Source organism: Saccostrea echinata, unplaced genomic scaffold (genome assembly GCF_033153115.1).
Source record: "Saccostrea echinata isolate AGI-Se365-2 ecotype Australia unplaced genomic scaffold, CSIRO_AGI_Sech_v1 ptg000007l, whole genome shotgun sequence".
In the NCBI taxonomy this organism is placed as follows: domain Eukaryota; kingdom Metazoa; phylum Mollusca; class Bivalvia; order Ostreida; family Ostreidae; genus Saccostrea; species Saccostrea echinata.
The window spans coordinates 1443058-1459197 of NW_026889756.1; the positions used below are offsets into that span (position 1 = coordinate 1443058).

Below are 16140 nucleotides of genomic sequence, written 5' to 3' on the forward strand. Positions count from 1 at the left end.
CAGGTCAAAAGTAGGAAGTTAAACTATTGCAAATATCACGTGAGTTAAAAGAACTGTATGAATATTTAAATATTTATGTTTGATCTACTTTAACGTGGTTAGTCAATATGTAATTATGGACCTTTAAAAACACAACCGGGATTCCCCTCGGCTGGAAATCCACGTATCACAGCGAACCTCTTTTGTATTAAATCTTTTGAGTTGTTGCCAAGTTTCTTCAATATCTGCACCTCAAGGTTTTGAATTATTATAATATTTGCATTTTATTTTAAATACTTAAGAAATGCTACTAACTGTCATCGAAAGACATACAGAGGCTTTGATTATGGGCATGTTTAATTTATTTATTTATGTTTTTTTTTCATTTTAGAACTGCAATTTTACAACTGTTTTCCAATTTGAAATCTTTTTATTTGCATATCAATCCTCTGTTAGCATATAAGTAAAAGTGATGTCACTTAAACTCTTCATTCCAGTAAGAATGATAAAGCTTTTTGTAATTTTTTTTTTTCAGTAAGTGAATTAGAATTGAATTTCAGAAATTTTTTTAAGGAATGTATCAGAATTTACCATGTTTGTAACAAGATGTAGCAAAGAAGCTTAGCTCCATTAAGACGTAGTTTCACTTCTTGGTAATAAAAAAAGACCTTTAAATTGTTGTTTTCTGCTTCCCTGAAATCAAACAAATTTCCTCGAAAATAATACGAGTTCCTACCGGATATGTTAATTGTAGAATGTCATAGTTAATTTAAAACACAGATACACATAAATCAAGTCTAGTATTTACAAAATAATAAAACTGAAGAGGATTAACACTTTATGAAAATTGATTCATTTTGAGACTCTATTGAAATTTGATATTATAAAATGAAAATTTGATTATTTTTCTACTTCCATTGTTTGTACGCAATACTTTATTCATCAGCCATGCGATATTTACTTTTAGCAGCAAAACAGCTAAAAAAAAAAGCGATCTATCTTCTGATACGCACAGATAAATACTTTGATGTCATACTTTTCACATACTTTTCACATACTTCTTGGGCTAATTTTGTCCAATTGTGCTCATTCTTTTTAAATGAGTCATTTTCCACGATCATGACAAGGAGCACACGGTTGGTGTGACCGGTTGGCAAAGAATGCTTACTCCTCCATGGTATCTGATCCCACCTCTGATATTTTAGAGGTGCGCATTTACTATACTCTAAATTTTGTATTGTTTAATGGACTTTTGAACTTAAATACTGTTCGTTATCTACATTTATTATACCTCTGTGAATTTTTGCTACATAAAAATATGACAATTAAACCTTTTATTTTTTCTAAACAGTCCCTACTGTGGAATAGTTTTTGTGCTATTTGTCCATGGTGAAATAGTCATTAAACTATTCACCGGCAGCAGTCCATTTCCCTCATTTTTCATCTCAAAACTATCTGGTTTGTGGTATTGTGACGTATCCGACAAAAGTCGGTTTCGGTATAATAAAACACCTATTTACTGACTATTCGGACAATAGCAAGTTTACCGTCCCCCTCGACAGCAAACTATTTCCCTCGGCTGCGTCTCGGGAAATAGTTGCTGTCTTGGGGGACGATAAACTTGCTATTGTCCTCATAACCAGTAAATAGGTGCATAATATTTCATTGTACAATAACAGATATTTTGATTTGTATCATCTATGCCAATTTAACATCGACATCGTGTATGTTTGATTAGTGTCAGCAAAAATATGTACTAATATATCTCATTTTTCATCTACATATAAAATTTTAAGATCTATTTCTGGCTTCTTAAAATAGCCAGCAATAATTTTAAAAATAATAGAAAAAAACCAACATTACATAGATTTAAATATATTTATTAGGGTGGAGAGATAAATAAAAACTGTTCGTGTATTTATCTATTTAGGTTTGTAATCGATAGTCCATAAATTAAAGTTATGAGCACTGGAGCTTGATACACATTGAGTAATAATTTTCACCAAGTAGGCAATTAGAAGTTGGTAAATCCAGAGCCGTAAAGGGTTTGAAAATACAGACAGACTGCTATATCTCAGAATCAATGGTAATTCCACTGGTATTCCTTTCCAAAAATCGAACACATAAGAGGATTTCCAATCTAACCTGAAAGTGCCGCCTTTTGCAAAAAAAAAAAAAAATAAATAAATAAAATAAATAAATAAATAAATAAAAAAATGATACAATCAATCTTTCTACATCTGAAAATCTACATTCATCGAATATAAATTATAATCATTTATTTTCTATTGTTAAGCAAGCTTTATATCAGGAAAACATTTTTTCATATGTACAAGTGTTTCAGACAAAGAGATTTATCGAAACCAAATGTTAAAAAAGAAAATAACATGTAAGGAACAAGTACTGATATCGCAGGCATATTAAAAAGAAGATTGCTTTATAATACTGTTCCTCACAGATAGACGTAATATTATCTGCTATACCCAAATGAGCAATCCATATTTATTAATTGTAACGTATTCGATTGATAAATAATTGACTATTGTTTTCATTTTAACGTTGTAATTAGGTTGGACAAAAGTCTAAAAAAAAGTAACACCTAATCAATCTTCCAGGAAGAGATCGATTGGCTGATACGCCTATTTTTCTACGTCACTGATCATGTTGACTTTTTCAACCTGATTTTCTTTAAAGGGAAGGGATCAGTTTTAAAAAGTATTTTAACCAGTCCTAACAAAAGAAGAATGTAATACCTTCAATATATTTTCTGTATTGTATCAATGATATTGAGGAAAAGTTGACTTAAAGACAAGCTTTGAGATATCTGCTTATCGGGGTATTTTTATTATTAACACTTGGCAGAAAATTGTTCGTGAAAATTAAATATTGTTTCATGGCTTCTACTAAAGCCAACGTGAGTTACCTGATATTAATATCTGGATTCATATTTTGGGGTGAGTTATTCATTTAATATAGACTGAATTTATTGAAGCTTCACTAGGATATTTTAAACAAAGAACTAGTAATTTGCTTTCTTTGACATGATATCTAACATTTCCTATATTGTAACTTGACCAATACCAGTGATAAATGAATTTCGTTCTAAAAGAAAGTTATTATTATTCATTTTAAAGATCTTTTGTTTGGAAATTTTTATGAAAGTCCTACAATAACCTTGTAAGCAAATACAATTTACCATTAAGTCGAACGCTTACTGACGTTTTTCATTGTAATTGTTTGGCCACTATTTAAATACGTAATTGTCTACAGATTTTCCCGTTTGCTCGATCATGAAAAGGAGCACACGGCAGGTGGGATCTGTTGACACAGGATGCTTATTCCTCAATGACACCTGATCCCATCTCCGATGTTTTTTTAGAGATCCGTGTTTGTTCCGTTCCCGATTTGTATTGTTTCAATAGACTAGTGTATCTGTCCTTGCCTGCATAACAGTATCCTAAAAACTGAAAAATATAAATTTCTCTTTGCAGCACTTCTCTTTTCTTTATATACCTTATGATGTTCTATATTTTTTATTCTTCGCTTTTTTTCAGTTTCTGGAGATCCATGCCTAACTACAAATCATCAAGAACTCGGCAACCTCTTGAAGAGAAGTCCAAATTTTCCCATGGATTCCGCGCCACTTTGCGACTACTATCTAACAGAGGGGTGGTACAGTGCCCCTTCCTATTTGATGCCGTCATCACCACCTGGACTTACGGCTTGTGGTACTCTTTATCCGTACTGGATGAAAGGTACGATTAACAGATGTCTGCTCTTATTCCATGGAGAACAATTTTTCTCTGTATACATACGGACATCTAAAAACGTACATGTTGTTCTTGATGGTAGTGATAGATACAATAGTTTTTGTTTTGTTTCATAACTCATTATGTTGTCCGGCATCCCCCCCCCTCAATGGACGGGGACTTTTACTTTTGTATAATGACGTTATTTTGTACCTTAACTATCTGAATTTCTTGAAGCCAAATGAAATTGTTGAGTCACGTTTTGTCCGCCATCACATTATGTCCGCAATATCAAAGGTGTCTTCAAAATAAAATTTGTATATAATGCTGTGAATGTTCCTAATCGAAGTTGCTTTCTTTGTCGGATTACTTATCACAAGGTCTTCTGTGGGTTCGAAGACATTCTTCTGACACTGCTCCTTATCCTACTGATATTATTTATTGTAAATATTTGCAATATTTACCATCAGCATTGTAAGGTATGCTTGCATATCTGCATCAGGTCAACTTATCGAAATTTATAATAATAGTCCCATTTCTAAATTGTGTTTTAAGGATTACTGCCTAGTACTGTTGGGAATGAGACAGATGTCGAAATTTGTGGTGTAGGATTCTCATCAACTTGCCAAAAGAGTTTTAACATCAGAGTGAAGAAGTGTAACAATTTTTTTGTTTACAAACTTAAGTCTTTGGATTCATGCAATTCGGCGTACTGCTTCGGTAAGAAAACAGAAATTGAGTCTCTCTCTCTTTCTCTCTCTCTCTCTCTTTAGTCATTGAAAAATAAGTCATATATTGTTCTCGATTTTTTTTTCTTTTACAGAAAAAACAGACAATTGTAAGTAATAAATATCGAACTTGCAAAACTTAAATCCCTTTTTATCAAACCATCATTTACATGCATTCAGTTTTTGAGTTTCCAATGCACAGGTGTAGCGGAAACCCCTTCTAACCTTCAAGTTGTATACCAAGGGGTTTCTTACACGAATGTCACAAACTCGGACGGCACACAATGGGATCCAACTATAGAGCTTCGCTGTCAATTCACTCCCCTTTTGGATAACACTCTGTACTATCACATCGATTGGTACGTGGATAATACAAGGATTATAGAGAATCAAACCGTAGATACCTCAACTCTTGGCAATGCTATACTTACAACAGAGGATCTGCACAATGCGGGGAGGAAGATCGGATGCATGGTATGAAATTAACTGCAATATTTCTTTGTGTTGTAATTTAACGTACATACATCCATTTAGGTTAATAAATTCTACATTTGAATCAAAATGTGCAGATTCATTGTGTAGTCGGTGCCAAACGAACACTCGTGGACTCACCCTGTAACAGTACATCCAGTGCCCTGTTTTTCGCAGGAATTCAGGTAAACAATGAAAATTTCATACAATAGAAAAGTAAATCTTTGCATTTCTCTGCTCAAATTACGTTTAAAACTTTTAATTGTCTGCTAATTTCCTAAGCTCAAGACACTTAAAATTTTGTAGGTATTAACACCAGTTCTAAATATGTCAAGAAAGGGAGAAACGACGCTTAGAATTCGACCCACAATACCTTATGCGACACACACGTTAGAATTGCCAACATACAATTTAGAAGATACTGGAGAATTGTCAATTTCTCTTGATTTCCCAGAAAACATTATTTCAGATTGTACAATTGCCGGCAGTTCGAGAACCTGTGAAATAAAAATTCCCAGTTTCAAATATAGTGAAAGACACAAATACAACGATCGTAGTCAGTGGTATAAAGAGTATACGATGACTATACAAAATAAAGACAGTCTGGGCTATGAAATTGATAATAGTGTGCTACTTCGGCTAAAAACCATAGGCGGCGGCGAAAAGGCAGCAAAAGTATTTGAAGGCGTTTTGCTCCCCGACGTCCCAGTTAGTAATTATGTTTTCAATGCATCTTCCTTATAGTACGTTTATAAATATTTTGATAGTTTTTATTAAATCTCTTGTGCAATTTTTTTTTTTCACTTCTTTTTTATTCTTACAGATTTCTAGTTATTTTGCTATCTACAATGCAAATGGCGAATGTCATAGCAATCTGTATGGTATGTCATCTTTTGAAATGTGTATTATTTTTATCATGTTATTTTAGATAAATATCATTGACGACCATACAGAGTGGAAGGGAAAGTATTGTTATTCACATGCTGACCCTCACATGAGAACATTTGATAAATAGTAAGTGATTGTAAATTAGCGAAAAGTACATGTATATGATAAATGTGCAAAACTTCATTATATTTTGAAACTTTTAAATATGTGTTTATCACAGTAACAAAACAAGAATTCAAAATCAGACCAAAGGAATATAGCTAACAAAGCAAAATGCTTAAAGTCTCCTCACTAAATTAGAACAGGATATATCAAAAGAGTATATGGAAGTCGACAGGGACATTTCTTCACTAAATTGTATATAAGTAAACATAAATATATTGATGTAGCATATGAGATTTATTTCATTAGAAATAGATAATGTGGCAGTGCCAACAAAAGAGAAAATTTTACACAAACTCATTTGTTGTTTCATCGACGTTAGCCTCTTTCCTTTATATTGATGTTGGTTTAATTCATAATTGATTTATTTTAAAACTAAAAAAAAAAAAAGATTTGTTGAGCTAATAATTTCATTGTCTGCATAATAATAATTACTATTTCAAGAAAAGACGCAGATCTTAGTCAGAATTCCCCTTTCCTTGGGGTTCTATCTATTTTCCGTAAAAGAAATAAAAAAAAAAACATTTTTTTTTTCATTTCATTTTCTTAACAAGTTGACGGTATATTTTGATTTAATCTGGATCACCTCAGCGTTTATATCAGCAAAAATATAGACAAAATACACTGAAACCATTCAACATTGATGATGATGATGATAGTGTATTACCTTGAGATATAACAACATGTATAAGCGAAATTGTAACATTGTTATTATTACATTTTATTGTCTTAACTCTAGATGAATAATCAATTTATAAATCTTTTTCTAGTAAATATGAATGCCAGGACGAAGGATGCAAGACAGGGATCACGAGTGTTTTATATCAAAACAAAGAACATGATCAGGAGGTAAAAAAAAAATAAAGTTTTGGGGAACATTTACTTGAGAGAGTCATCGATTTTTTCGTTATAGGAATGCCCTGCATTTTTTTTATTGACATTATTGTTTTGTTTTCTTTTTAGGTGCACGTCAGACATCACAAGTGTTTCTGGCCTAATGCGCGCTGCATTTGTGCCTTGGCTGCAAGATCTGGGAGAGACGTTTTCATCTTCGACGCTTGCAACGGGAGACGTTATATCAACTTTCCAATCTGTGATGACAAATCACTGAAGGTTGTCAAGGTTACCGATATGTCTTATAAAGTAAGCATATAAGATAAATATATTAGATTGTGTTGAAATTTACATAGCTCTTTGATGACAGGACGTCCCCCACTTCTTAAAGAAGTACACCCGAGTACAATACTTTACTATAAATTGTTCTTCTAGCATTTACTTTCAATAATTATATATTCATTGTAAGAAGGAAAGAATCGTCTAGTTAAGCAGTTTTGCCCCCGCCTTCTCCAGATATTTTTAATCGGAGAGGAAGTACGTCCAGTAAAAAGGGTGCATACTAAAGAAATCCAAAGAGAGAAGTGGGTTCTGATAAGTAATTTTATCTACAGATATTTTTTCCAACTGGAACGTATGTTACAACTACCTTATACATGTATAGTGACTGGTTTTTACAAACGCAAGTCTACCCGTCTGTAGCGGACGTTGGAAAAAGTTCAGGTCTCTGTGGGGTTTTAGGAGGTGGTATGCAGAACGACCTGACAAGAAGAGACGGAACTTTAGACGACCCAAACAGTTTTAGCTATCATAATCCACCAAATGACTTTTCCATTTCATGGAGGTAATTTAAAAGTCTTTTTTTTTTCATTAATTTTTAAAGTTTATTGTGCCTTACTATATTTTTTTTTATTAAGAACATTTAATGAGTAGATAAATTTTAGAGTATCAGCTGGTGACGACCTTTTCTCTGCTTCGATGGATTTTCAAAGTCTGAATTCTCTTTCGCTTACTAAAACACAACTTTGTACGTGTAACCAAACTAAGACGGAGTGCAGTTACCAAAGCTACACAGATTGTGGAACGACTACCCGTGGAAAAGAATACCAGTGTCTGCTTCACAGTAGAAATAGTAGGCGAAAGAGGCATGCAAAATACATGGCATCGTTTAATCCCGACCCTGTGGAAAACAAAATACTTTTGGTATTTTAGTTTAATTTACAATTTGTCATTAAAATGGTTTTTCACATTACACGAAAACACAAAAGTTATTTTTTTTTTTATTGAAGTCAGCAAAACTTCTGATCTTTCTTTGACAATAGATACATGTACCTCCTTGGTAACGTAATAGATTTTACTATTTAAATGATTGTAGAGGATAAAAAGGCAGGCTGCATACACGGACGAAGAAGTTACTGCAATTTGTAACGCAGAATTCAATCGATCCATCCCTTTTCAAACATGTATAGAACATGTAGCTGACTTCTCAAATGATTCTATTCAAAACTGTATTGCAGATGTTTCTGTGAGTATTCTTTGTGGTTGTTCCTTTACATCCTGCATATTTACTTTTTTATGCAATATTATATGCATAACCATATTTATGATATTCATAAAGAACCTACATTCATTTAACAGTATATAAGGGTATAGTTTAATTTCTTTTAGCTTACTGGAAATCCAAATTTGACGTCGTTCCATCTCCAAAGCGCCATTACTGAATGTCAAACGTTCATAAACCTAAATAACACTCTTCAAAAAGAAAAACCTGCTATAACATATGGAATACTCAGCGTTTGTCCTAATAACTGCAGTAATCACGGTCAATGCTCAAACGGTAAACAGTAGTTAAAATATTTTAAGAATTCTAAAGTCAATTACAAATTTAATTAATATGACAATGCTGATGCTGCTGCTGCTGATGATGATGATAAAATAATCATTTAACAGCTTCAAGAAAACAAGGAAATAATAACATAATAAATTGAAAAGTCAACGATGATAATGAAATTTAAGTTTTTGGTGGATTGACACAATGTTTAAATAAAAGCTGGGAAAACTAAAAATAACAAAAAAATCAAGAAGAATATACATATTTTTCACCTTTAAACATACGTTATGCACTGAACTTGAAATCTTAACTCACAGTTTCATGTTGTGCAAATAATACAAACATTGCGTTTGATAACCATTTACATGTATCTCGTAGTGATGATTTAAAATTATGTTTATAATCTTTCTTTATGACAACCACAGGAAGTTGTACCTGCAGAGCTGGCTTTGGCGGAAGTGACTGTTCGTTTGATATAACTTCTCCCCCTACAGTAACCACTTTACTTGGAAATGGTCTATGTGACCTATCAGAGGATACCTGTGATGACGTCACAATGTTCGGTCAATTTTTTGTTGAGAACATGAATACAACTTGCTTCATGACTAGAAGTGAGGTAAAGATTTTTTTTAAATCTGAAATTGTGTTCTATATTTATTTTTATAAAACTTAAGAGATATTAAGTGTTTCAGTACCATATTTCTTTCTTTTAGATTTCAGTCACAAATAATGTAATTACACAGAAAGTTTATGAAACACGGCTTGAAGAAAGGACTCTTTATGAAGGATTTTGTAGTCTGATTTATGAAACGAACGATACTTGGGTGACACAATTTGTGTTCAATATGTCTAATGACAAAATAACATTCACAAATACCTTCAACGTGTTCGTATATCAGTCGGAGTGTCAATTTGTCAACAACGATACAAATAAAATGTACTTCACGTTACAGGTAAGTACCTTGAATATAATGAGGTATCATTTTTTTTATAAATCTCCGTTCACTTCTCATGTATGTATAGACGTCAATGAGTCTTAGGCTAAAAGAAACACGCCACTAGACGTCACCATGTGACATCTATAAATAGAAAAAAAATGCCTTAATGAAAGAATGAAAAAGTTTAAAACTACCATGGGGATAATTTATTTCTGTTTATAAAAAAGAATTATGTAAAAACATCTCTGGGCCATGAAAGGTGCTGCAAGAATCCTTACTCTCCTATCACAGGAGTAATTATTCCACACTTTTGCACGAAACCTTTTCAAACGTTTTACGTTTTATACAAATGATCGAAGATTTTTCATCAAATTAACGCAATTCTAGCAGCACTCTGCAAGTACGATAGACGACAAACTTTCCATATGGACAAAAATGATGTTTCAAAGAATAAGGCGTTGTGTTGAACCTTTGTATCTTTATTTTTAAGAACGGCAGAGGAAGGCTGATCGGGATTTCAAAACAATGCTTGTCCTCAATTAAAAGAAAATAATGATCAAAATAAATCAGTGTACCTGATTCTTTCTTGATTCTTAAAATTTTATTATTTTATGAATCACACAGGATATTCACGGCATATGGTTTTAATATTTCGTTTACATTAATTCGTGTTTAATTTCTTTTTTTATTTTCACTCAGCAAGTCAACAGTTATGGGTTTGATATTTAACCTACAAATTTCTCGTTATTTATTCCAAAAGTGACAAAATTTAGTTTATATTATGTTTTACATACTTTCATTCATTCCTAGCACTTGAAATTAATCTTTAAATATAAATATTAAAAAATCCCAATCTCTTATTTCACGTCATATATAGCTTACGCCTTTTAATGAAGGAAAGTAATAAAATCTGTACGTAGCCTCAGCATACCTGCGTTGTCTTTACTCATTTTTTTCTTTTCTTGTAGAATGGTTTTTGTTTCATCGATGGTAAATGCATTCGGGAATATACAATTAAATCAAATGATTCTTGTTCAAAATGTGACCCAAGCGTGCACCAGTTCAATTGGACAAACGGTAAGTAATTTAGTTCATATTAAAAAAAAAAGATTCATTTTAAGGTCTTATTATTATACACAGAATCGGAACCTGCTATTACCTATTTTCCTTATTTTTTCATATAAAGGTAATGACCCGTTTTTACACTTTCTTAGATTGTAACAATGTTACATTTAATTCATCGACTTACTTTTCATCATCGACGACAACAATCTCCCAAAAGGTATCCCAAAGTACGTTACAGTTGTATAGCACAACCAAACAAAGCATAACGTCTTTTACATCTACAATCCAAGTTCCAACGGCGACAGCGTGGTCTACAACGTCTAAAGGATTGACGTCATCTACAGCAGAGCAAATAACCGCCACATCATCACCGGTACCTCTGGCATCGACAACATACTCCTCAACTACGTTGCAAATGTCCAGCACAACCGCATCTAGCAAAGCACCTTTTACATCCACCACTCCTGTAATATCAAAACAAGTATCGTCTACGTCGTCCAGTTCCACAACGTCTGCAAGATTGACGTCATCTAAAGCAGAGTAAATAAACACCACATCATCACCGGCACCTCTGGCATCGACAACAATCTCAACAACGCTACAGTTGTCCAGCACAAACGAATCAAGCAAAGCGACTTTTACCACCACCTCTCCTGATCAGACAAAAGTAGTATCGTCTACGCCATCGATCTCCACATCGTCTACAAGGACGGAGTCAACTACAACAGGGCAAATGACCATTACATCATCACCGGTACCATCGACATCAACAAAGGCAACAGAACGCAAGAAAACAAATACAGATGACATATTATCTACAGGGACCATTGGACTCATTACTGCTGTGGTTATTGTTTCTTTAACGATAATGATCGTTACTCTATATATGATCAAGTCAAAGCTCAATAACAGGTACTTAACATTATGAAAGTAAATTATATTGATTATCATACCACATTGATCATAATTTTTTTCTAATTCTTTTTTTTTTCTTCGTTATTTATTATCTATAATGTTTGAATAATTATTTTTATACTGATTTATTCATTAAATGGTCCCTTTCTACACATACTTTTCGAATAAAACAACACGATTTCCATTTAAAATATAGTTCAAACGAAGGCTTTGCTTTCTTGAATAAAGACATTTTTTTCAGAAATGATCAAAGTTCCTCCCTAACTGCTCAGCAGGCACCCGATGAAGTCAACATTTATCCTGAGAATAAGAACATTAATCCTAAGGATGCCTTCCAAGGCCAAAACCTGCTGAAATTTGAATCCCCAGCTGCGATGTATTCTAGACCTCCATCTGCACATTCAATGAGACGTGGCCCGCCAACCATTGACCTCAGTAAAATATATGGACCTGGAAAATTAGACCAACTCTTTGGAGTTCAAAATTGATTTTCTAATATTATTTTGAACATAATAATTATTGTGTGTGACAAATCTATATTCTGTTATTTAAATCGGCATCATCTAATATATATCGAATTTATATAATCTAGCTCATATACATATACAATTATACAATATTATATCTTTCATGTTATAATTATTTTTAAGCTATCAAGTGTTTGGTTTAATCTACTAAAATTTTATTGTATTTCCCTTTCTGCAATGTGTGTGTGTGTGTGTGTGTGTGTGTGTGTGTGTGAAACCAGCCAGTTATAATGCTAATGTGCTAGTCTAATTGTCTTCAATGCTTTTGCTTTTAAAATAAATTTTACATTTGTACGCATACACGCATATGGTTTCCATATCATATTTATTTGTGTTTAAAAGCACCAGATGGAATAATATCATGTTAAAATCTTACTGCGAATTCCCATGAGGCCTTCTTCTACATGTATTACCTAAAAAAACAGCAACGCTGACGGGACACTTTATAAACTGTCTGTCTGTCGGTTGGTCGGGTTGTTTCTCTTTTATAATTAGACCGTGTCCCTTTCCAAACATGAGCGATATAGCGTTCATAGTAAGCAGTTAGAAGTTAGAAGGATAAATGGAATATAAACGTGTGCGAATAGATACTTTTTTAAACTGATCTTTTTTTGTACAGCTTTTATGTTATCACTTGAATTTAATATTAATTGAAAGAATATAGTATACTCCACTCTGTTTTGAATCTAGTCTGGTCGACTTATTTATTAGTCACGTGATAAATACATAAATAAATATAATGTGAACTGCATAGAGGACATAAACACAATTCAATATCGCAAGGGCATACCCTTTTTCAAATTCAAAATTTAAATGATAATTTATTTCTACATCTCTTTTAGTTTCTGGAAAGTGCTGCTGCTTTAAATAGAATTTGCATTTTATTAGTTTAAATTTCAAGTAATTGAGCTCAAGTTGAAATAGGTGTAACTTTTAACAAAGTATTTTATGTATTTTTCAAGTAACACTCGAGATTTTTGGAAAGCAGCAGAACTTTTCATGTTAAGGAATGTTTCCTTTATGTTTATCCAAAAATGGTCAAGATCTATTAAGTGTATGCCCTTGCAAAAGTTAGTGGCAGGAAACCTCTAGTCTAACTTTAATTAATTGCATATTTTCGAAGTCTTGTATCTAATCATATTGCGAAAAAAAAAAAGGCTAGAACTGCAATAACTAACATTTGTTTAACTGCTTAACAAGAAGCGAATTTAAATATTTTCAAACAAATATTTCTTGTATCAATCAATAAATTGTTCCATTTTCTCATTCTAAAGCATACCTGATGAAAAGGAGTAATATTCTTTGCTTTTATTATTAGGTGATTTCTTTAGATGATATTGGCTTAAAGACAGTAAATTATATCCCTAGGACATTCTTAGTTATTTTTTTACCAACGTTTTCTGTGCACGAAGAACTCTGTATTAAATAAGTGTAAAGGTCAAACTTTAACTAACCCTAAAATACACTTTTTTTCTTTTTTTAATTGCCTATATGAAAGTGCCATTCCCTCTCCTACTGAGAAATGTTCATGCAGGGTCCAATATTTAACATTAACCTAATTAAATCTCCACAGTCTGTACGTTCTGAAGTTCTGAACGGTAACATAAATTCATTCATTACTTTTAATTAGCATTGAAACACCAAGCACCAATCAGCACGAAGTTTTTCATAACAGAACAGGAAGTTCATCTCTTAGGGCATGTAAATTGCAAAATACGTTTATCAATAGTATTATTAGTGTGAAATTACGATAATTACATTATCATTTTAGATTAAACTGAAACTAAGAGCTTCTTCATTGTAAAATATTACAAGATCATCGAAATCTTATTCATAGGGAGTAATTAAAATATTGTGAAAATCATTATTCATGATAATTGTCGGCAATTCTAGATTTAGCATTTGTGTTAGCTTTCAGATTTTTTTCATAACTTTACGGAAATACTTTTACGGTTAAAAAAAATACAGCTCTCTGGATGAAGGACTATATTCAATTATAATTATTTATTTTCCTTTCGAAATTTTCCCTCATGTCTTTATTAACAATTGTTGTATGCTTTTATTCTTCTTCTTAATATGGCTAATTTCCTAGCAATAATGAAAATAAAATATTGGTTCTGTATTTCAGACAGATTTTTGTAACTTAAAATCAGTTAGAAACCGCATTAATAATAACCCATCATATGATAAAAAATGTTACTTGATATTCATGTTTCTACATTATGGAAATAATCTATCTTTGGTATCCTCTTTTGCTTACAAAAACTTCTTTGTCTAAGCCAACTGTCGTCATTGTCCGTAAAACCAAATATTTTAGACTTACGCAGTTAAAGGTCTAATTTACATCCCCACAATAGAACGGTTATAAAATCAATAAATTATTCAAACTTCCTAACTAAAAAGCCATATTTTTATTTATTCCGTTCAATTAAATCATAATCAATGGAAGCGCAATTACTTCCTTAAAAAGAAAATTACAAAAATGCATTAGAATAGATTTGGAATTTACAGAAAACCTTTTTTTAAGAAATAAATCACATCCATAAAATGTCGTACATCTGTAAAATTAAAAATTACTTTTAGGAATAAAAAAAAAAAAAGATTAAAGAATAGCTTTGTGTGCATAAATGAAATATAAGGATATCGAACAGTAATAAGGCTCAAATGTCCATTAAATCAATACATATTAGAAGAGTTAACAGTTTCTTATATTTTAGACGTGGGAGCAGGCGCCATGGAGGAATAAGTATTTCTGTCGACCAGACACCCGCCGTTTGCATTTGAATTATTTTCATCTTCTCCTTTATCATATTTGTGAGGGGAAAAAAAGAGCTCATCACTGCAATTTCTCGAGAAATATGCTTCAGAAATCAACGCTAATGATTATTACATTCCTTTTTATCGCATTTTATAAATACATCCCTGCATACAAAATTTCAGACATTGTTTATATGTACGTTATTGCACTGCTGTTTATTTGCCGAAACATTCATTCATGTAAAAGTATTATGACATGAACATTTACATCAATCTTACTGTTGTCAACATTTTATGAATTTTAGAAGTCAGAAGCAAAAATATATAAAAAAAAAAAAAGAAAAAAGAGAAATAAAGACAATTTCCTTGATCTTATTTCCTACTACTTGTTTTTACTAAATGATATACAAAAATCAACCATTTATATGCTTAAGAGTATTTATCGGAACATCAATATCATTAACCATATTCAGTTCTGTATTCATATCAGTCTATCAGGTTCCATTTTTTCGATCAGTTTGTAGCATTTTTGATTTGAAAATCCACGCCTGGAACATTTTTAGTTTCCCTAGTAAACCCATCCTTAATATCTAACAATTTCGTCATCAGGTTGTTTACAAAGCTCAATTTTACTTTGTCTGACTTCGCATTCCGTTTTTCTTTTTCTGCAAAAGACAACATATTATCAAATATCTTAGAAGATATGTGTCGAAAAGAACAGAAAAATAATATTTTAACTACTTCTAAAAATATCTATTTCGCATTTAAAATCAGCAATAATGTGACTATTTACTTCATTATGTAGTAGAACATGGACACGGTATCGAGGGACAATAGACAAACAAGTACAATCACTGCTGTTATTGCACCGATATATTTTTTTTCAAGGTCTGAAATGTAGTAAAAGACAAAAGTAAAGCTTAAAATTTTAGTAAGTAATAAAAACTGAATTTTAGTATGATATTTGCTTGTAAATGTAAAGATTGTTGTCTGTTCGAAATAAAGAAGATTGGGAAAAACATAACTATTTATCTATAAAATGATAGATTAAAGATTTACAGATGCATAAACTAAGCTTGCCTTTGTATTCCTTGGATTGTTTTTATCTCTCTGAGGCGTATTAGTAATTGGATATTCTCATGTTCCATTAGTTCCTGTTAAAAATAAACACCGAGTGTGATACCCATGTACCTACCTTCTTTTTTGTTCGTAAAAAAAGAAGATTATTTTATGAAAATTTTTGGAATTTGCAACGAATTATAAGCCTTTTTAGTCATCTTTTTTTTTACATATAAG

General features: G+C 31.9%; 1 protein-coding gene and 1 long non-coding RNA gene across 2 annotated transcripts in view; both read left to right on the forward strand.

The window, feature by feature from the left end:
• The first annotated feature begins 3590 nt into the window (after positions 1-3590).
• On the forward strand, positions 3591-4448 carry LOC133180824 (uncharacterized). Its single transcript, XR_009720394.1, has 2 exons — positions 3591-3734; positions 4284-4448. It is a non-coding gene; the product is annotated as an uncharacterized LOC133180824 (long non-coding RNA).
• Positions 4449-4717: 269 nt separating this feature from the next.
• LOC133180595 (von Willebrand factor D and EGF domain-containing protein-like) overlaps positions 4718-16140 on the forward strand; it is a 34539-nt gene continuing 23116 nt past the window's right edge. The window contains exons 1-7 of the mRNA XM_061315072.1: positions 4718-4930; positions 5026-5112; positions 5234-5635; positions 5856-5941; positions 6748-6826; positions 6941-7120; positions 7426-7655. Coding sequence (XP_061171056.1) covers positions 4928-4930; positions 5026-5112; positions 5234-5635; positions 5856-5941; positions 6748-6826; positions 6941-7120; positions 7426-7655 — 1067 coding nt within the window. The 5' untranslated portion in view covers positions 4718-4927. The remainder of the gene's footprint in view (positions 4931-5025; positions 5113-5233; positions 5636-5855; positions 5942-6747; positions 6827-6940; positions 7121-7425; positions 7656-16140) is intronic.